At 43.1% G+C, this 22,938-nt stretch overlaps 1 protein-coding gene across 3 annotated transcripts in view; it reads right to left on the reverse strand.

Moving 5' to 3' along the window:
* Nucleotides 1-12,951, reverse strand: part of MFSD1 (major facilitator superfamily domain containing 1) — a 29,963-nt gene extending 17,012 nt beyond the window's left edge. For all 3 annotated transcript variants that reach the window (XM_032805505.2, XM_032805504.2, XM_032805506.2), the window contains exons 1-6: nucleotides 12,717-12,951; nucleotides 10,448-10,500; nucleotides 6,934-7,046; nucleotides 2,806-2,848; nucleotides 1,125-1,192; nucleotides 107-215 (exon numbers count right to left, since the gene is read on the reverse strand). In XM_032805505.2, the coding sequence (XP_032661396.1) occupies nucleotides 107-215; nucleotides 1,125-1,192; nucleotides 2,806-2,848; nucleotides 6,934-7,046; nucleotides 10,448-10,500; nucleotides 12,717-12,867 (537 nt within the window). In that variant the 5' untranslated portion in view covers nucleotides 12,868-12,951. The remainder of the gene's footprint in view (nucleotides 1-106; nucleotides 216-1,124; nucleotides 1,193-2,805; nucleotides 2,849-6,933; nucleotides 7,047-10,447; nucleotides 10,501-12,716) is intronic.
* Between the last annotated feature and the right edge of the window lie 9,987 nt (nucleotides 12,952-22,938).

The following is a 22,938-nucleotide window of genomic DNA, read 5'->3' on the forward strand; positions in this document are numbered from 1 at the left end:
CAGTGCATCCTGACCTCACCACACAGTTCCCATTTCAAAGGAGTACAAAGTCAAATTTTAAACATATGATTATATAAAAATAGCGTTTACAGGTCTTCATACTTACAATTCTGGCCATGCTAAGTTGTAATCCAAACACGAGGTTTAATTCCTTGCCTTTAAACCAACTGACAGCATAGGCATTTTGTGCTACTGCTAAAGATTCCCCACCAATTCTAAATGAGGGAAAGAGAAATATACGTAAAAATGTAATCTGAACACCTGTTGTGATATAACAATTCAGTACACTGAATTGACTTCAGTCTGTGTAGTGCTGTAAAATTCAAGTGAACCTACACACGCACACATCTAATGTAAAATGAATCGTAACTAATAGAAACATGTAAGAAAAGCAATGGTTTTGCATTTTGAAGACTATAGCAAAAAGTGGAAAAGAGTAAGCTGAAGTCTGTGAAAATGGATTTGGTCGTGCAAAGAGAGCAATGTGAAGACAGCAGAGGCAAAAGAGATAAGTGAGATTGCAGCACCTTCTTAGTGGAAATGGAAGAGTGTAAGAGCCCAAGGGTGATGACTGAAGTTAACAGAGCCAGGATTTCACAAAACTAAAGTATGTGTTTACTGTTGCTCATCTACAGTATGTCATGGATTGTCAACCTTTTTTGATCACACCGTAATAAAGGTATCTTATAGCCCACCTCTTTTCATTTTTTATTCTGCAACATCCCTGAGGTAACTACAGCAATTATTTACATGTTAAATTGTATTAAATGCTATAAAACATTACTTTTACAACTGGAGACAAGGAGCACCAGCACCACAGTGCTACTCAGATCTTTACAGACAACTGCTTGGCCTGCTGGTTATGTACGCTTTGTTACTGTTTAAATTAAGTAAAGGCATTAAATACAGCACTGAAACATTAGAAAGTCATTTCCAATTTCTAATTCTTTAATAAATTTAGGAATGCAATTGCAACCCTTCACAGACCTCACTGAAGGTATATCAAGACCTAAGTACGTAGGCTGTGGGAGCGCAAGTATGCTAGGCACTTTGCAGAACACAGAAAAAGATAGTCATGCCTCCAAGTGCGTACAATCCAATGTTCACCTTTTTCCTAGACTTACCCAAATACAAATCTACCAGCTTCCATTAGCCAAAAAGCATTAAATAGAGCTCCCATCGCAAAGATCACCTGTAAAATAGGAACATTGAAACAAACAGAACAAATTTTAAACAACCCAACTTTAAACTAACATGATTCTGGAACATCAAACTACACAAATCACATACCATGTGAGCTAACAATCTGTTTTTTGCTTTGTGATATGTTTACTATCTTACAGGAAAAAAATATGGAACTTTGCAATACTTTAATGCTTAATGTGCTGCTAATGAACATTTAAATACCTACATTTGTAAGTATGGACAACACTACCTAGGAAATGTAATCAAACACCTATTGACAAATATCCAGTTAACTGATGCAAATTGAATTTCTGTTTAAGCATTTAAGTTTAAAAAGCTAAAAAGAAATTCTCTTTGCAGAAGTATTCTGCATAGCAGCTGCTGAAGGCATCCTAAAGTATGAACAAACATTTGAACCTATGGAAATTTTTTTTTTAAATAAATTATTAATTATAGTCAGTCCCTGTCACTAATATGTTATCATGCACAGAATATGGATTAATGCATTACCTAGTTACTATAGTTTCAATTAATATAAACAAGCTAATAAACTTAAACTGCTACAAAATCCTTATAAAGATATTGTTCAAAGTTTGATTAATTGTACCCAAACCTACAGCAGTTTATGTATATACAGTATTCCCATAACTAAAAATATAGGAAATAAAGCTGAGAAATAGTTTTTCCTATCTTAAAAGGAGCTTAATTATTGGCCATGTTATCGGATTACCCCTCATGGCAGGAAGATGGACACAGGTTACTGCAAGGCCACATGGGAGGAATGATGTTTATGGGGCACTGTGCTTTACCACTACATAGAGTCAATCAGAACTACTACAGAACATATGCACTCGATGTGATCTATGTTCTAAGGCCATGCAGCTTTCAGAGAGAAGGGAAGAATCAGGACAACTGTTAACAAGGCACAGGATTCACCTCAAAATCAAGTACAGGTGAATGCACTAACAATAACCATCCCTGAAAAATGTGGGCAACAGCAAGTCTTTATGTAACTCCAGGCCAAAATGGATGCTGTAAACCGTAAATAACTGCTTTGCAATAATAAAGAATTATAATATGAACAATATAAGCAGGTATATCTTAGCCCTGGTCTAAACTTGGAGGGAGGGGGAGGAATCGATCTAAGATATGCAACTTCAGCTATGGGAATAGCATAGCTAAAGTCGACGTATCTTAGATGGATTTACTTTGTGTCCTCACAGTGCGAGGTTAACTGCTGCCGCTCCCCCGTCGACTCCGCTTCCGTCTCTCAGCAGTGGAGGAGTTCCAGAGTCCACAGCAGAGCGGTCACGGATCAATTTATCGTATCTAGTGTAGACACGATAAATCGATCCCCGATAGATTGATCACTACCTGCCAATCCAGCAGGTAGTGAAGACCTGCCCTTAGAAAATACCTCTACGAGTTTAAGGCAATTCCACAATTGTTAAGCCTAGCCTGGTTTTTGCCTCCAACCCTCTATCTGAAATGCACGTTATGGAAGGGGATGATGCATATTAATTAGCACAGATTAATTATGCTATCTGAGCATTTTGTTCAGCAAACCCTTCAACAACATGACACACCCTGTTGTGCCCCTTTTAGTTTGCACGCACTTACTTGTCCAACACAAACAAAGGAGCTGAATATTATGGTGCCCAACCTGTCAACGAAAATTTGAGATATTTAAAACTTTAAAATAAAGCCAGAGGTATTAGAGTACATTGAAAATATTTAACACTACTACACATTAAAAACAGAACTGCTTCTGAAGCATTCTTAGGTTTGGAGATTTAAATCAAACTGCCCAGAAATCTCGTTTCTACCTGTTACTAACCATGTGCCCCAAGATGAGGAAACTGCTATTGCCTATGACCAGCAGAAATGTTGTTATCTGGACGAGTAATTGTGTCCAGTGCATGGCTCAGCACTTCTAGCTCTATTTAATAGAATTTACATCAGAAAGCTCCACATTATATGGACATGGCAGAGCTCTCTCTGGCTAAATATTGCTTATCTGACCATTAGCAGTAAAAAAGTCTGGCACTCTTCATACAAGCTTTCTTTGTGCTAACGTGATGTATCTGTTAGATTAATTGCACTGGAAATGCCATAGTTCCTTCCCCAAAACTTTAAAATTAATATGTAAACATATTACAGGGACTGGACTAGATGATCTCTGGAGGCACCTTCCAGTCCTACGATTCTATTATAGTTTACAAACAATACTTGATCCTTTCTTTTGCACTGGGTTTGGTGTTCATAGATACATGTCTGAGGTGATAACAGATTTGAGAAATAGGAGTGCATATGCTCTGGTTTTCAAGTACCATCATCAGTTTCTAATTCATTTAAAATCTGTAACTTTAATCTTCATTGTTAGGAGGAAGGCAGCGTGACACATAACGTGAAGTGACATAACTAGAATACAGTGAAAACATTACAGCATAGGCACTGACTCTGTGGGTGCTCCAAGGCTAAAGCACTGACGGAAAAAAGTGAGTGGGTGCTTAGCACTCACCAGGAGCCAGCTTCCCTCCCACCCCCTCAGCATCCTCCATCCACTGGTGGCCTTACCAATCAACTCCTCCCCCATCTCCCTCCCAGCGCCTCCCACCTGTCACGATCAGGCAGGAGGAGAAGAGGGGACAGGGCCCATGCAGAGGAGAAGCAGAACTGGGCGGGAAGAGGCAGGGTGGGGGCAGAGCAGGGGGGGTTAGCCAGCACCCAGGCCCGGGGGAAGCCTCATAGCAAAGGACACATATGCCTCATCATCACCACAATTTGGTTAATACTTTTTAAAAAAACTGAAGAAAATATATTCTTTCCACTTTCCATTTTTATGTTAGAAATGTATTAGCTTCATCCAGCACTTTGTAGTCAAAAATCTAATAGTATGCTCTGTAGTGAGGGCAGAACTTAATATTTACTCCAGAGGTTGGAGGAATCAAAGCTCCTATACAGTTTTTCCACTTCCAGACTCTCATACTACTACTGCATATACAAGAGATTCATATACTCAGCAGTTTAAAAAACACTGCAGCACTATTTTTGAAGTACAGCTTTTAAGATACTACACTCCTTTAAATAAGCCTGTATTAGATGCATGAATCTATCTGCCTACCCTTGGAACAGTTTTTTAGTAAATAAGTATATAGTATAACTTAGTACACAAACCAGAAAACTAAAGTTGTGAAATATTTCCTAGTCACTTAATTCAAATCACGTTTAAATCAGCAAGCAGGAAACCTTGATTTAAAAAAAATGTTATTCTTGTTTTACATTTGTAGTTGGGGTATGTCTACATAGAGAGCTGGGGTGTCATTCCCAACCTGAGGAGACATTTGTGCTAGCTCTGATCTAGTGTGCTGAGCATAGGTGTGGCCACGTGAGCCATGGAAAGGGCTAGCCACCATCCAAGTACATGCCTAGGGTCTCTGATGGGTACATACTTGGGGCAGCTAGCCCATCCTGTCAATCGCACCTTCCCAGCTACAATCCATTTCTAAACATGCTAGTTACATCTGCACTAGCGCAGATGTGTCTCCTTGAGCTAGGAGTCACATTCCTAGATTCAAGTGTACACAGTCTTAGCTGTTTTCCTAAAGGAGGATTACACCAAATAATAATAATGAAGCATTAAAACACATTCATTAGCAACAAATATAGTCTTTGCACTAAATTTAGTACTTGATAGATTTAGTGTATTCTTCAGGTTAACAAACGTTTATTTAAGCAGTTATAAAACTAACATGTTTGTCCAGATTCTTAATTTTTACATTTTTTTTTATGTTAGAAAATGGCACACCACATTTCTTATTTGCTAGATTACTTTATTTTACTTGCCGTATATACCCAATCATAAGCCTGTTCATTTATAAGCCGACCCCCAACCCCGCCCCAAGATGGATAAATAAAAGTGGAAATTTTTTTTTATAATCCATTCATAAGCCAATTCTATAATTCAGGGGTCAGCAAACTTTGGCACCCAGGGCATCAGGATAAGTCGCTGGTGGGCCAAGATGGTTTGTTTACCTCGAGTGTCTGCAGGAATGGAGGTAAACCTAAGTAAACAAAGTGTCCTGGCGCACCAGCGGCTTACCCCGACGGGCCGGGACAGCAACTGGTGGGGACACTGGGGGGGGNCACACAAACTGGGAGTCAGGGGAATAACCTGTGATCAGCCCCCACATGACCCCACCCCTAGCCCGGGACCCCCATACTCTCTCCATGCCATCCCTTCCCACCTTATCTGGGGAGGGCCAGGGGAGGATGTCTCTGGCCTGGCTGGAGCTGCTCTGGCAGGCTGAGTACCGTGGCCACACCCTGCTCTGGCGGGCCAGACTGTGCGGCGCGGCCGAAGCATGTTCCAGCGGGCTGGACCAGGCGACGACAGCCTGCTCTGGGGGGTGGGGCCGAGCGGCACTGCTGCAGCCTGCCGGCCCCAGAGCCACAGCTGCTTCGGAGGCTGGGGGGAGAGCAGTGTGGCCAGAAGCAGAGAGACTCTGGCCGCACCTCTTCCCTTCTGGCTCTGCTGCCTTTTCTTGCGCCCTCTGTTGGGGGGGAGGGGCTGTGTCCCACCTCTCTCTCTCTATACCCGTTCATAAGCCAATCCCCTTCTCTGGTGCTTCCCTTTTTTTTTTACAAAAAATTCGGCTTAACAACAAGTACATACAATAGTATTTGTGTCAAGCTGCATTTGGATGGAAATTGGAATTCAGTTAAAAGTGTATTGTAAAATGCATTTTTCTACTTTATGACGCCACCTTACATGTGCTGATAGATAACAAAGTTTCCCAAAAAACGTTTTGCATTTAAAACTAAATGTAATGAAGCAGAATGGAAATATTAGCTGTAGTTCACAAATTGACTGTTTCTGACCACTATGGTCCAGAATTTCAGAAGTAAATGTGCTTAGGAAGCTAAGGCACTTTTGAAAAATCCCACTAGGCACCTAAATCTGGCCCTACTTCTCAAAACTAGATCTCATCCTCTCCATAACTAGTTTTTAATCCTAGATTGGAGGAGGAAAACAAACTTTCCTGCTTTTTCCATCTTCCAGTTATTTTCTCAACTTTGAACAAAATAGTCCACACGAAGAAAAGTCTCTCCACACTTGCTACTTAAACTGAAACCCAAAAGTAATTAAGGTAAAAGTTTTTCTGCACAATAAAAACTGAAAGTACTTACATTTGGAAAAACAAATACCAGCATTCACTCCATTGTAATATCAATACTTCATGCCGTACATGACTTTGGGATTCTTATAAACCGTGAATTGACCTCAAAATATAAAGATATTTTACCCTGATTCTGTACATAATTAAAAAAGGTACACTGCCCTTTAACTCATTAAAATTTGAGGATTGCTCACTGATACAGCACAATAATTTAAATAAAAATATGCTGCATTAGAGCAAATGTCGGCCTTAACGTAAGTTGTCAATTTCAAGTCTCATTTTAAACAGTTTTTTTTTAAAAATGCTTTTAAGTTAAAAAAAAAAAAAAAGTGTCCCTGAGTTTAAGTCTTTTTTTCCTAGGAATCAAACATATTATTCACCTTATAGAAAAACATTTGTGAGAGAAACAGATTTTGCAGGTTGTTCAGATTCAAAAACTCATAGAAACTCAGTGAAAGCTGACTGAATGTCACACTTTGAAGGATCAAGTCATTAGAAAGGGGAGATGCATGTCCAGAAAAATCTCATCTACATTTTCAGTGTAGATGAAAATGCTTGTCATGCTTACCTTATTCCAAATACTCTGTCTATCAGAAAGCCTCCAAAGAAACAGAGAACCACATTGGGCCAGGAATACCAGGCATATAATGCCATGAATGTAGCTGTGTTCACCTTCATATCCTAAGAATATGCAAAATTTACAAAAAAAAAATGTCATTTAGCGCTATTTTAATTACATTGACAAGTGACAATTGCTAAGACAGCATCTAATAATTAAAACATTAAAAATGCAGCCTTCCTTTTACGAGATAAACTGTCACCAAATCCAAAGGCAAGTCTTGATAAATCCAATTACCATAGGTAAAGAGAAAACTTCTAGAGGCAAAGGTAAGCCTTGTCTATAAAGCTTCTGCAGAATTTGAATGGGAAGATTTTTAAAAGGCATAAAACAACACTTGGAGTACATCTATACTACCCGCCGAATTGGCCGGCAGTGTTCGATGCATCAGGGATCGATTTATCGTGTCTCATCTGGATGCAATAAATCGATCTGCTAATCGACGCCCATACTCCATCTTGGCAGGAGGAACAAGCGGCATCGATGGGGGAACTGTGCCAGTCGACTCGCCACCGTGAGGATGGCCAGGTAAGTCGAACTAAGATTGCGTAGCTGAATTGCGTATCTCAGTTTAAATCCCCCAGTTAGTGTAGCCCAGGCCTTAGGCACCCATTGAAAGTCAAGAGGAATGTTGGGCCCTTAACTGACCTTTGTGCCTCTGAAAATCCCCCCCCAAGTTAGTTAAGTTTTAAACTAGTTTCTAACTCTTGCTGTAAAGAAACCATTCCAAATGTGACACAGATGTACTCAATGCGGACAGTATGAAATGAGAGATTTTAGCCACCTGAGATTCAAATTCTAACCCAAACAGATTGTTCGTATGCTGGGGAGCTCATTCAGGAGAAAATAAGGAAAAGAAGAGATAGGAGGGGATCTCTACCTTGGGATACTGTACTTCAGGTTCAGCTAAAAATCCCCAGGTCCTTGCTTCACCTCCAGAGATGCACAGAAGAGATCCCACCCCAGCATGGCTCAGTGGGATGCAGCAAATGCAAACTTTCTGTATGGGATCCCCAAATCCTGCCGCCTCCTCATCCCCTGAAGTCTTAGGGCTAGACTACAGTAGCATGCTATATCAGCACAGCCTGTAGCGTCTTTACCAAACATGCACTATGCTGACAGGCAAGTGTGCTCCTATTGGCTTAATTCCTCTACCTCAACAAGAGGCAGAAGCTATGTCAGTGTCTCCCTGACTTAAGCACTGTCCACACCAGCACTAGGTCAATGTAACTTGCATCACTCGGAGAGGTGGCTTTTTCACACCCCTGAGCAATGCAAGTCACATTGACTTAAGCAGTAGCGTAGATAAGCCCTTAGATTTGCCCTAAAGCTGCTTTTACATCTACAATTTTTGGAAGATTTCAGTCATACTGCTCCTGCCCATCCCAACCTGAAGCAAAAGTGAAGCCTGGATATAGAAGAGGAGAAGTCTTCTTACTGCTGACATGCGGAAGAATGGTGTCAAGCAACACAAAGGCCTTAACATAAGTTGTCAATTTCAAGTCTCATTTTAAACAGGGTTGTTGTTTTTTTTAAAATGCATTTAAGTAAAAAAAAAAAAAAAAAAAAAAAAAACACAACACACACACACACACTCCTGATTTTAAGTTGTTTTTTGTTTTTAAGACTAAAACATTATTCACCTTATAGAAAAACATTTGTGAAAGAAATAGATTTTGCAGCTTGTTCAGATTCAAACACTCAAAGAAACTCAGAGAAAGCTGATCAAATGTCACACTTTGAAGGACAGATGTGTCCTTTTGCAATATTCTTCATTAACAACAGTCAGATGTGGACTGTATTCTTACAGAATGTTAAAATTAAACTAGCCTCCAAGCTGATTTCTATAATCTCTTGAAAAAGAACATGGTTCAGTGTTGAAATTATGGTTAAGATAACACAAGAAATAAGCAAAATTTTGACAGGTATATAAACGCTGTTTAAATGGAGAGCCTTCAGTATACAAAATACCAATTTGCATACCAATTTGTCTTTGAGTAAACTACATTAGTGTAATTATTTCCTCTTGGTTTTGGTTTACAAAGAGCCTAACTCTGCAATTTTTACTTGTAATGAGTAGCATTTACCCACATGAGTAGCCCCAACTAAGTGAGTGGGATTATTTGTGCACAGATACTACTCAGTGAGAGTAAGGGTCATGAATGTTAATCACACTGCTTAATGCACTACCGGAAGGTGATCAGGTACTATGGTGGTAAGCACAGTATAACAACTTAGATAGAATCAACAGTTACAGAATAATGGCCCAGACTTCTCCCCCCTACCCCATGTACTCAACTCCTTCCTTGTAACAATCAATAAATTTGCAGATGGTCATCCCTTCTCTAGAGTTTGAGAACTTTAATTAGAGAGCAATTTGAATGCAACATGTCAATCATTTTTCACCCTTGATTTTAAAGCAGAGGTCATTTGTATGCTTACTGCAATCACATAAAGAGAAGAATCTGGTAGTTTTTATGCAGCATTATTCCACAAGCTCATCTATAACTAAATGCAGAAAGCTACTTAAGTGTTATACAGCAGTTCACTTCAAAAGCAAAAAGTCGTTGAATAAAAATATCATTCCAAATCAACTCTAACGCTGCTACATTCAATATATGCGGTATTTTTGTTTTACTCCTGCATATGACACTAGCCTTAGACTTTGTCTACACTAGCACTTTGTCCACAAAAGTTTTTTTTTGTTAAGGGGTGTAGGAGGAAACCACATGCCTGAGGGACATAAGTTTCACCAACAAAACCACTAGGTCAGCAGGAGGTAGCTTCCGCCACTTGTTGGGGGTGGTTTAAACTATGCTGGTGGCAGAACACTCCTTCGCTGGCATCAAGTGACTACACAGGAGACTTTACAGCAGCACAGCTGTCCCGCTGTAAGGGCCGAAGTGTGGACACTGCCTTAATGCCTTCAATACATGCAGCATGGGAGAGTTATGGTTCCTTCGGGAAAAATCAGCACCAAGTCTCAGCCATAGTTCTACCCCCTCCCCCAGCCCTTTTTTAAATAAAGAAGGAGCTGGCAGGTGCAACTGACCACAGACAAATGGACATGCAAATGTACTATTCCAGATAGACAGGTTGTGGCTCATGTAGAACACACTGTGAAAGACCACAAGAAGGTCACACTCATGAGTATCCGGTTATTTGCATGTACACCGAGTGTATTACTCCAGTTCATGAACTCTCACCTTGATAAGGAACGCCAAATATTGCACATATACAATAGTTTTAGATTTAAAACTTCAACTACAGTACTTGACAATGCTCTTGTTAAAAAAAGATAAGTAGTCAACCCACTGGTTAATTAAATTACATGGATGATTTCCTCATTCCACTAATGCATGGTTAAAGTCCTCTTTATATGTTATTCAGAAGTAAGCTTATTACTGAAAACAATCCCCCTAAAAGAGTCAGTTATAATATATAAGGAATTTTTGCCACTTACCCTTTGAACCTGAGTCTGCAGAGCTGCTGGATTGTCATAGCAAAAATAACTACCTACAAAGAGAATGAAGATACTAAATAAGCTTAGACAAACTATTTAGAAATACTGAATACAAAATTAAGATTATCTTAATAAAGATGATTTAGCTACTTTCCATGTGGAAGTTGCAACAAATCAAGTTGAATTGTATTTTAATGACATTTGCAACAATTCATGTCACAGATAATAGAAGTTGCTTCCATTTCTGTCTACTAAGTTCATTTCTCTTAGAACTTAATGAATATTGCAAAAGTCTGTGATAAATTTAAAAACAATGGTATATTTACAGTGCTATTTAACAGCTTTAAAACTATTAATCTTTCCAGTTAAAAGAAGTTTCTTACTAAATGTCAAAAAAAAAAAAAAAATCCAACCAGTGACATTCATCTTCAGTTTGTTTAACAAACTGCTAGGAAATAAGTTAAGCAGACAATATAAAGCATTCACATACTTAAATAGTAACTACTCTTGTGAATCAAAGCAAGTTCTCTTTCACATTAATGCAATATATAACTTTTTGGAAAGATTTTTCTTTTAAATTAATTAGTTAAATTACCACAGCATCATTACTGGCCCTTGATCAGAGAAACACTTATCTTAACCATTACTGCCTCTCCGGAACATCTATTGTTCTGCATTTATACTAGCCATACCCCAGGTTTGTTACTGCAAAACTACATGAAGTGCCAGTGCTCATACAGAAGCCATTTTTCTTTTGATAACGGGAGCCCCTTCCTGCTATCAGGAATCTGCTCATATCTGTATTGAATAAACAATGAACCTTCAAAAAACACAAACAGTATTTGATTAAAATGCGGTTCTTTAAACTGAAGGTGTCCATGCTTCTGACAGGTTTTACTTTTGTAAGAAGTCAATAAAGCCTACTGCAAATGTTTTAATTACTTTAAAAAAAGTAAACACATCAGTCAAAGAGTGTTTGGATTCAAACATTCCTGTGCAGTGGTCACAGTTTAAACATTGTAGCATTGCACTAGTGCACCAGAAAGTCAGACTGAAAAATAAGTGACTACTCCATCCAACCTGGGCAAGGAAAATAAAGTACAAAAAGAGAAAAGTGAATTAAGCTTTCAGTAACTCAAAGAATTAGTAAAGTAAGATTTAACTTGAATGTGTCTCTACATACTGTTTGCATCAAGTTCAGTGCACAATAGCCACAATCATTTGGAATGAAACTTCTCAACTCTAAGAACTGTCATATTAAATCACAAGCTGTGAAAGTTTATACTAGCTGAGAGGTAGACAATGATTTTGGTGTGCAGTGATAATTTCTATGCAGGGAAACAGAGCAGACACAGCCCTGATTTTCTTGTTCACAACTTGTGGAGGCTTCAAACTCAAGAAAGGCACATTTGTATCAATAATAGGTTTGTATGTTTTGGCACAGTGTGGTGAAAAACAAGGAAGGCCAAAAGAAAATAAACTTAGCACCTGCCTACACAGCAAAATTCATGTCAGGGAACCTCATCTCAAATTCGGAAGAAAATAAAACAAGAGGGAAGGTTTATATAAAAGAATTTTTAAAACTTAAGGTGGAAGAAATAAGAACAGATGCTAAACCTATCAGCCTGCTAATCTCTAACAAGTCCTGCAATATAATGTAGTAGGGAGGATAGTTTTGTGATTTGAGCACTGGCCTGCTAAACCCAGGGTTGTGAGTTCAATCCTTGAGCGGGCCATTTAGGGAACTGGGTAAAAATCCATCTGGGGCTTGGTCCTGCTTTGAGTACGGGGTTAGACTAAATGACTTCCTGTGGTCCCTTCCAACCTTGATATTCTATGATCATCAAGACTCTTAATCCTACTTAAAGCAACAGGCTTGACTCCTGCCTGTACAGACAGGACACGACTGTAGGTTTAGCGTTTACAGCACAGCCTGGACACGGTTTGGTCCCAGGAACCAAGACGGGATAACAGGGACCCTGTTGTGGGGACAGGACCCAAGGCTGGGGCGGCTGTTTCTCCCACCGACACTTTAGAAATATTGCAGCGAGTCCCTGGCCCAGCAGTGCCGCGCCGCAGCTTTGCTCGCGGAGTTATGCTACGCAGGGAACTGCGCGTGGGTGGGGCAGCGTGAGGCTCTGCCGCCCTCGTAACCGTGGGCGGACGAGGCGCCCGGTCCCAGTCCTGCCGCTAAGGAACTGGGCAGGGGAGGAGAGGAGGATTGGGGCAGAGGGGAGGCACGAAGCCGGCTGCCGCTGGCGGGACTTACCGAAGCCCAGAAAACACATGAAGACCAGGACCAGCAGCCGGTGGGCCAGCCGCCGCGGGTCGCAGAGGGCCGGCAGCGCCTGGCGCTGGGGACAGTCATTGTGCGCCGAACCCAGCAACGGCCGCTCCTCCTCGCCGCCCGGCTCCGCCATCGCGGCGCGGCCCCGGCTTGCCAGAGTAGGATCCCGGGAGCTGCAGCAGGTCACGTGAGAACCAATCAGCTGATCCCCGTCCACTGGCTGTCACGTGGAAAAGATAACGGCCCATGGTGCCAGCCTCTTAGACCGGCAGCCGTTACCCAAAATGCAACGCGGCCGAGCAGCACCCCGCCCTTTTCTTCCCAGGCGCTCATATCAGCTGCTGTGGCGCCGATAAGCTCGGGAGAAAAGCTCACCCTTTGCTCCGCCCCGCCCCCACCCCACTCTCTCCATCCCCCTTGCTCGGTTTCCCTGGGCTGGGGCAGGAGACCTGGCTTAAGGAAAGCTGACACTGGTGGTGTTTTACCAGGTGATGTCAGTCTGTGACTGTGAGAGCAGCCACACAAAGTAGGTCCAGGAGAAATGATCATAGCACAGGAAGGGTCCTAATTAGATCTCTTAGTCCAGTCCCCTGCACTCAAGGCAGGACTAGGGATGAGCACCGTCCCTACTCTTTAAAATCTCCAATGATGGAGATTCTACAACTTCCCTAGGCGATTTATTCCAGTGCTTAACTAGCCTGACAGGAAGTTTTTTTCTGATGTCCAGCATAAACTGTCCTTGCTGCAGTTTAAGCCCACTGCTTGTCCTAGCCTCAGAAGTTAAGAAGAATTTTTCTCCCTCTTCCTTGTAACAATTTTTACGTACTTGAAGACTATTATCATGTCCCCTTTGTCTTCTCTTCTCCAGACTAAACACTTTTTTTCAATTTTTCCTCATATTTGTCTACAATTTTTATACATTTTTTGAAAATTCATAAATTAGTAGAAAATAACTTATTTAAAGTCGATTAAAACGTAGGGTGTAGCTAAAACATGCAGGAGTGTCTTTATGTATATTGTCCTTTTTTGAAAAATGACAGTTAAATATGCTTGACTAAAGAGCAGAACTAGAGTAGCATAAAGAAAAACAATTCAGTGTGTTGATTAATAAGTACACAATATTATTTACTTCTTATCTGTTAATTGTGCTGTATAAACAAGGTAGGTGAGATAATATCTTTTATCAGACCACCTTCTGTAGGTGAGAGAGACAAGCTTTCAAGCTTATATGGTGCTCTTCTTCAGGTCCAATGAAAGATCCAAAAGTTGATCTCTCTAATAGCCTGGTACCGACACAGCTACAACCACAGTGCATGTAACAATGAAGATACTGAATTTTACAGTAGTTAGTTTAAGTTATAATGAATTAAGAACAGGATATAAAATTAATATGAGTTAAAATTTAAAACACTTTGATACAAATATTAAAAGCTGAGAGCCATATTCTGATCTCAGTTACACCAGGGGAAATCAAGAGTAATTCCATGGTCTCTCCTCTGATGAGGCTTGCTGAACCTGATTATTCTCTAACTTATATCAACTTTACACTGTTGTAACTGCATTGATGTCAATAGAGTTCCTTCCTATTTACATTGGTGCAAGTGAGCTCAGAATCAGGTCTACTGTTGGGAATCCTCTCTCCGAGCTAAGGAATGGGTCCCACATTTACTTAGTGGTTCTTCTGCCATTGGGGTTGAGGCTGAGGTTCCTTCACTTTATCTTCTCTCTTCCATCATGAATTGTGCCAGGGACTCCTTCTTGAACTGCTAGAGCCTAGTCTTGGAATAATTCCAATGCTGAGGAGACTATCAGAACTATAGTAAGTGTCCATTAAAAAAAATTCCTGAAACTTTTCAGAGTTGTATTGATAATCTAGTATTTTTGAAGGCATAAATAAGAGATGGAAATAGTGAGATACCTGTCATAAAGTCAATATCCATCTCCTTAATCTTCATCTATGACTGAGGGGTGCATTCTGATCTCATATACACCAATTTCATGCCAGTGTAATATCATGGACTTTAGTGGAGGTATTACTCCTGGTTTTCACAGGTGTGAGATCAGAATTAGGCCTTACGTGCTATACAATCACTTGTTCTGTGCACATGCTGTTATTTATATAACGTGGGCTAGATCACAGCTTTATGGCCAAAAGGTGCAGTGGCGCATAGCAAGCTATATAATAGTTAATAAAAGGCAGCATCTGCTGAATGTGTTAGGAGTTTGATGTTCCTTTGTCCATGAGGAAGATCATTGGCCCTCTTTCTACTTAAACAACAACACTTTCCTCCTGTTACGCCACTCATAGTATTAGCATAGCATATCTGATTCTGTACATAGCTGCACATTTTGTGGTACCAGAAATCAGACCTGCACCATGTATATCAATGAATGTAAGCATCTTAAGCATTCCTACTGCTTCAGCAGGGACAAGATTGTGTCCTATACATGCCATTGGAAACAGACTATTTTGTTATTCAGCAAATCTTGGTTTTGACTCAAAAGACTTTTCTATTAAAAGACCAAATATGATCAGAGTGACGATGAATCATTCAGAAGACTAGCTCTTTTTGTTTCCATTTTTTTTAACCTAGAAGGCCCAGGCAAAACTTCATTTCTCCCTCAAACAGATTTGCCTTGTTTACATACTATCTGCCTTGATCTGAAGTTGCTAAGTAACAAACACCGCCAGCAATTCTTTGCCCCTAATCCATTCGCTTCGCCTTCGCTATGGAGTTAGCAAAGCTTTCCCTCCATATGGTCAGATCTGATTTTTAATTTTAAATATTTTTTCTTGAATGTTTTCTTTACTCCTCTTTCCAGTAATTACACAGTGAAAAAGAGAAATATTAAGGGCCAAATTGTGACAGGTGAGTGAAAGGACATGTAACATTTGCCCACAGCCCTCATTTAAAAGCAATAAAAGTACCGATGTGTCATAATAATGTATTACATTTCAGTATTATAACCATTTTACTAAGGCTGATTGCTTCCCAAAATGTACTACCTATAACAGACCAACTTTTGGCTACATTCTCCATTGGTGTAAGAGGGTGTCCCTCTCTTGGCTTCACTGAAGTTTCACTTTCTTCTCACACCAGCAGTAAACTGGGCTCAAGGTAGTATAGCAGTAAGCAGTCGATGTTATTATAGAGCCATTTAGTTAAAATTTTGTTTTTATATTGGCAGAAATACTTATGCCAAAATCTTTAACTATCTTTTCAGCATGATGGAATTAAAGGTGCTGAATTTGCCATGTACACAGTGAATCAAGACTACTGAAAGTTCACTTTCAGATTACTCTCCCCCACCTGCCTTGTCTCTTCCATTAACTTGGTCAGCAGCCATTCAAGAAAATTGAGATCGACTTTCAAATAATTCTGGAATCAACAAAGAGGCTGAAATTTCATCCACTGAAACTCTGTAAGTTGAAATATTAGGTGATACGCCTGTCTAGTCCTCATGACTATTGTTTCAGCAGTCTTTGAATTAAGTAGCAGTTGTGATGGATAACCTGGATATGTGCCTTTGCCAAGTTTAAAAGGAGTGGAAACTTGCCCATTGAGGATTTTTGCAGATGACTGAAGAAAACAGGATCATATTACAGAACTGTGAATGGAGGCTGGATTTCAGTAAGATCAGTTTGAAATATTTCTATTAGACCTTCGCAAATGCTTTCGTCCACAGAGGGATATTGTTATTGCAAGTCTGGTTAATTTGGCCTGGTCTACACTACGCGTTTTAACCGATTTTAGCAGCGTTAAACTGATTTAAGGCTGCACCCGTCCTCACAACGAGGCCGTTTATATCGATATAAAGGGCTCTTTAAACTGGTTTTTGTACTCCTCCCCGACGAGAGGAGTAGCGCTGAAATCAGTATTACCATATCGGATTAGGGTTAGTGTGGCCGCAAATTGATGGTATTGGCCTCCGAGCAGTATCCCACAGTGCACCATTGTAGTGTCGATTTCCGCAGCGTTGCACTGTGGGTAAAGCTATTCATAGCTATCGCACGTTATTCTGCAGTCATCCCCCACCCATTGGCGATCTCAACCAAGAATTCATGCATGATGTGGCAAAAACAGTGTCGCGGGTGATTCTGTGTAAATGTCGTCATTTTCATTCCTTCCTCTGTGAAGCAACGGCGACCATCATTTCGCGCCCTTTTTCCCTGGATTGTCCTGGCAGCATGCCATAGCATTGGGCAACCATCTTACCTTTTGTCACCTGTCACCGTATGTGTAACTGGATGCGCTGACAGAGGCGGTACTTGCAGTGCTACATAGCGCATTATTTGCCAATTGCAACCTGGGTAGCAGAGATGGTTACAGTTGTTTCCCATCTCACCGTCTGCCTGTGCCATTTAACCTTCGCGCACTGACGCCCTCGACCAGGGGCGCTGCTCAAGGGCGATCATGATTGCGCCCTAGGCCCCAAAACTCCTCCCACTCCCTTGCCGACCCCCCCGGAAATTAACACTCACGACTACTACACAACCACGGTCACAGAGGACTGTGGTATAATTTAGATTCGGTTTGCGCTCTCTGCTAAGTCTTATCTAATATCTATCACACAGTATTCCTCCGTACGGCAGCGCCTACGCTTTGCTGGTAGCGGACGGACTGTCTCCGATGTCATGGTCGTAGATTGTATTAATTCTACATACTGACAATAGGAGTAGAGTACGATTCGCAACCGTATGACCAAGCTCTTAGTTGCAACTGTATCTGTTGTTCGGTTGCATGTATGTTTTTATCAACTTGAGCTTTCTGGAGAAGCTTTCGCTCACCACTGGTCCACAGGAAACTGGCGAGAGTCAAGAGCGATTGTCGAGAATGAGCAAACACTGAGCGTTCATCAGGGACTTTGTCGGATCTGGGGGGTCAGGGCTGTGGGGGATGGACGGGGTGAGGGGGTTTCCAGCTCAGAGGGACTGGCTTGGAGCTGGGGTCAGTGGCGTGTGCGGGGGATGGGTGTGAGGGTTTCTAGCTCAGAGGGAACTGGGCCGGAGCTGTGGGTAGGGCGTGTTGAGGGGGGATGGGTCGTGAGGGCGGTTTTCCAGCTCAGATGTGCTGGGTCGAAGTGGGGGATCAGGCTGTGGGAGCGGATGGGGTGAGGGGGTTTCCAGGCTTCGAGGGACTGGGCTCGGAGCTGGGGGGTGCAGGGCTGGGGTAGGGATGGGGTGAGGGGTTATCCAGCTCAGAGGGATTGGGCTTTGGAGCTGGGCGGGGTCAGGGCTGTGGGAGGGATGGGGGTGAGGGGGTTTCCAGCTCAGAGGGACTGGGCTCGGAGTGGGGGTCGTGGCCGTGGGGTGGCGTTGGGTTGGGGGGTGCCTGGGGCACATGGGGGCAGCTCAGCTCTGCAGGCTTGCTGTTCTCTCCAGCCATCCCGGCCTACAAGGGAGGAGGAAGCCAGGGACAGCAAGGACCAAGGGCGCAGGAGCCCAGGCACCTGAGACCAAGTTGGGGTAAGCACTTGCTTACCTCCCCAGCATATGAAGCATCGGGGTCCTCTTCTTCCTCCGCTGCCACCAGACCACCGCTGCGCTCTTTTCTCCGTTCCTCGCTGGGGCTGGTGGAGGCTGACGCCCGGGGGCAGCCCTGCTTTCCTCCGCCGCCCTGGGTGTAAGTCGCTGCCCTTGCAAGGCTCTGGGGCGGGGAGAACGGAGCGGACCGGCGGATAAGATAGTTGTGTGGGAAATGTTGAGAGTTAGGATCATGGGATTATAACCAAGCCTGTAGGGGCTGATAAGAGTCAAGCACCTACAGGGCATGGAGTAACAGACATCTTTACAAATAGAACGCAGAGGCGACCAGGCCCAGGTGGTAAACAGCTGCCTGGAGGGTCTACCAAATTGCTGATGGTCCAATGTTAAATGTGTTACCCAAAATCGCCGTATTGGCTTATACTGACTAGAATATCGGTTGTTATTGAAGCGGACTGGAGTATTAGTCAATCCCTGCCTCAAGCGGGACCAATCCTAACCTCTTTTATTGCGTCAGGATTGATGCAATCTGGGTTAGTGCGCCACTCCTCAAACCTATGAAGGCATTCCCCCAACTTCATGTAATGGGCACTGAGCTTCTACTGGGCAAGTTTTGAGAATCTTTACAGCAGTACATTACGCCCCTCATCGCATACACTATCTATCGAAGAGTGTTGTCCCTGAGCTTTCCTCTGGCCGCCTTCCTTCTGTGTAGCATCTTCAGTAAGTGCACGCGCATCTGTGCTCTGAAGCCCCTAACAGCCTGGCTGTCGCATCCTCGATACTTAAAGAATTGGCTGAAGGAGATCTTCCGCTTTCTGAGCTCAAGGGAGCTGAGATTCCAGAGCTTTTAACGGGCATTTCCCATCACAAAAAGATGAACCGCATGGATGTGCAGACGTTGCTAATGTTGTGTGCAGAAAATATGAGATCACTTTGCCTCTAGTTTGCAAGGTAAGTGGTACGTGCTGCATGTCAGAAGTCATCCTAGGTTTAGAGTTTTGCACGATCCGCAGCTTGTGACTTAGCTAATGTGCTACTCTTGATTAGTAAGGTTTTGGACTGTCTTGCATGGCTTTCGATTCCCCCTGTACAGACTAGTAACCAAGCAGCCTAGGACAACTCATTAAGCTGCCTGGACAGTGGCTACAATTGGTCCGGCCGGGGAAAAACCCCAAGGGGGAGTAAGCTTCTGAGTGATCTACGCGTCCGGGCTGTAACATATCATATGCGCGCACACTACTGGATGCGTGCAGGCATGAAGCTGAATCATACTGCACACCCTGAAAAACGATACACGTACAAAGACGGAACCAAAACAAATATGCTTAGTACACCGCAGGAAAGTCCGTACGCTCAAAGTCATGAATGATCCTATATCGTAACGATGTTCCCCCCAGTATTAATCAGACACAACATCAACCACCCAAACAACTGAATCACTCCGGGGTTTTGCCTTTTGTTCCCTATTTATATAAATCTCATTTAATCTTTTGCAATGTTGTTTTCTCCCTCTCCAACTCAACCCCCACGCCATGCGTCGAATGCAACAATCACCTTTGGCTTACGTGGATACAGCTCCATGAGGGTCCCCCTATTTGCCTTTTCACGCATGTTCTTTTCATCACTTTTTCCTATGTAATGCTATGCCCTCACTATATTAGTCGCAGCGCTTTCCGTCTTCACTCTTTACCTCGATTGATCCCACAACCAATTTACGCCCCTTAAAAGTCGCAGAGCAAAACAGCACTTTGTACAAGGGAAAATGATTGCGATCGTGTCTCTTGATTTGACACACAATTACCCACACTGCACCCTACATATTGGCGGACAGGTCGCGAAACATCTTGATCCCGCAAGAATATAGGCTCCCGGCCGCGTCATGCGCGCTTTTATCTCGAAATGTGAGTATATACTGTCGATATCTGATCTTTGTGGGTCCCTAAAGGAATCTACTGTTTTACTCTTGTGCTAGCAATGACACCTCTGAGTATTGGAAGCCATGCCCTCTCTATGGCTACCTTGTCTGCGATACCGAGCTTGCTTGGCTGCAATTTCTGTTTGGTTAATCTCACCTACTCTGTATTAGGTGTTTTCGCGTCCCATAGTACTGATAAAAGGCTCGAGTCTCTACCTCACGCAGCTCGCACACTCATCATGCTTCCACGCGGTACAAACAAGGGCTGATCCCCCTCCAGGACAAGTCGCGAAGGACTATGATGACAGTCGATGGTTGCCACGCTTGGTGCGTCACATGCCTGTGCCCCGACCTACAGATGGCAGTCTCGTAGCCTACCGTATAGACCAATATCAGTGTTATACTCCTCGCTCCGTCGCGTCATCTCACTCTGCAACGTGCCGTATGTCTCCGTACCTGTTTTACTGACCTCAAATGCTCACCCGTTAGGCTCTTCAGATTATACATCCCAGGAACACGCTGCATGTTGGAATTGATAGTGTCTGTGGACTTCTGTTCATGAGTGTATCGCTCACGTCTTTTATCCTGTTTGTCTTGTGCATGTACTCTTCTATGTCAACTTATAGAGTAACTCAAATCTGACCTATGTTTAGCCTCTGTATAGTTAGGTGTTTATTTCTCCCCTTTCTGTCCACTGGGTGACTTTTCAAGAGAGCCCCAGTCCGCCTCATTTCTCCTGTTCCTTCTTCCCTTCATTTCACGTGCTCAATCGTGACTGCGCCTGGTACCCACTTAACCGAACGATGTGACTCTGGTCTCTCTATTTATCGATGTTCTCGTTGCCCAGAGAAGTTCTCGCTGGAGCGCTGTATGCTCCTTACGGGATCGCAAAACGTGCCATTTCTGGCGAACAATACATCAATATCCCTGTTGATCTTGCCGTAAGCAGTCCATTCGTCTGAGATGGTAAAGGCAGCACTCACAAGTACTTAAGGATCCATTTGTGTTGTTGCTTTTGCTGTGGCACCTTATCGATTAACAGCCGCTGTCGGGCCATGAGCTGTTGTGGGGTGGTAATACCACTTCATATCAGATTGCATGGTTCGTCCCCTGGTAGCATTCTACATGGCCAGTGTGGGTCAGTCGACTACTTATTTATTATGTGCGCAAGTCTGTTTGTATACTCTCACACAGTTAGTTTGCCCAACTCGGAGCTGATTTGAGCCACTGTGCTCTTCAGTCCTGTTGTTGAGAGTGTGCTGCAACCTCTCCGGAAGGGGGGAGAAGATAGCCTCCGCTGCTCACGTAGTTGGCAAAGATTCACTAGCTGTGTTTGTATTCCTAGACGCTGTAGTGTGCGTGCGAGTCAGCTGTCGCTATTTTAGCCCGCCCAATTAGACGTGCAGCTCTGCCTACCGGATTTCCTCTTGAACGTCTCGGGTCCTGTGACCTTTTTTTTCTCGTGAATTAGACTGCTAGGATGGTAGCTGCCATGGCGCGCGATCTATGAAGGTCTCCGTCGCTATTCGTTTGTCCTGCAAGGGTTTCGGTTTTCATTTGCGTGCTGCCGAGGGGTTGTGGCGGACGGATGTGTCGTTTACGTAGTTGTTTTGTGCTCCTCATGTGCCTGCCGTTGCTGCCCTAATATACTGATTAGAATAGGTGTTGTGTTCGCGATCGCATTCCTGTTGTTTTCCCTTTTTGTGTGTCGATAAGGCGTGCTCCCGCACTTTCTTTTCGACTCTGCTTCCATCCATTGTACGTTTAGCAGAGTGTGTGGCATTCGCTGGGATATGATGGCGTATATTAATTGAAGTCGGCGTCGGCATGCTAGCCATCGAACGGTTTGTGGGTGCCTGTAGGCCGACTGATCTCTGCGTGTTCAGGTCCTTGTGCATGTGTCACTCGCGTGTCAGATACTGCTGTGTGGGTCAGATTAGATTTGGTACATCGGGTTTGTTGGCAGGACTGGTCCATTCATCTTGGTCTCTGACTCTTGCTATGTCTTGACTCCTGTGATAGAATAGCCACTTTCGGGTGTTAGTTAGCGTTTACTGTCGTGTCGGTATGTTTTTCATGCGTTGGCGCATCGCGTTGTGTTCTGTGTGGCAGATGGGCTCGTCCGCAATCCTGTACTAGTGCACTAGATGGTCGGAGAGACGTCATTGGTCTCGGGATTACCTGTTGCTCCTAGGTCGGACTCCTTAGATCTGTGCCTTGGCAGGACGGTATTTAGCTGGGGACTGTATGTAATGGCAGTGTCTGTTCTTTCTTTCTGGTTTGTCTCTGGCAGTGGAGCTTTACTGGGTACACGTTGCTCTGTTGATCTGTTATCCTCTATTTCTACGTGTGTGGGTATTGTAGTTTTTGAGAACGTATGGTGGAGGCTTTTGTAAGGTGTGGTCTCTTCTGCAGGGGTTAGGCAGATGCAGTTGCTGATCATTTATTATTAGGGTTGGAAAGGGACCTCAGGAGATCATTCTAGACCAACCCCTGCTCGCGTGACAATCTCACATCTAAATGGCCCCTCAGGATGACTCCAAGTCGGGGTTTGCGGCCAGATGTCAGACGTGAGCGTGATCCCTCTGGTTGTTACTCAGTGCTTGGGTATATGACAATGGATCGTGTGATGTTGCCTGTTGGAGTGGAAGGACATGACGGTAGGCTAAGTGGTCGGTGTTTTCTATAGGGTTAGGTGTTAACTGTGACCATACTTAATGCACGTGGTGTCTAGCGAAGTGGACCTCCCGTGTACGATTGGTCCAGCTGAGGTGATGGTGGTGGAAGCTGTTGGAACGTTG

This window comes from Chelonoidis abingdonii, chromosome 8, assembly GCF_003597395.2.
Source record: "Chelonoidis abingdonii isolate Lonesome George chromosome 8, CheloAbing_2.0, whole genome shotgun sequence".
Lineage (NCBI taxonomy): Eukaryota > Metazoa > Chordata > Testudines > Testudinidae > Chelonoidis > Chelonoidis abingdonii.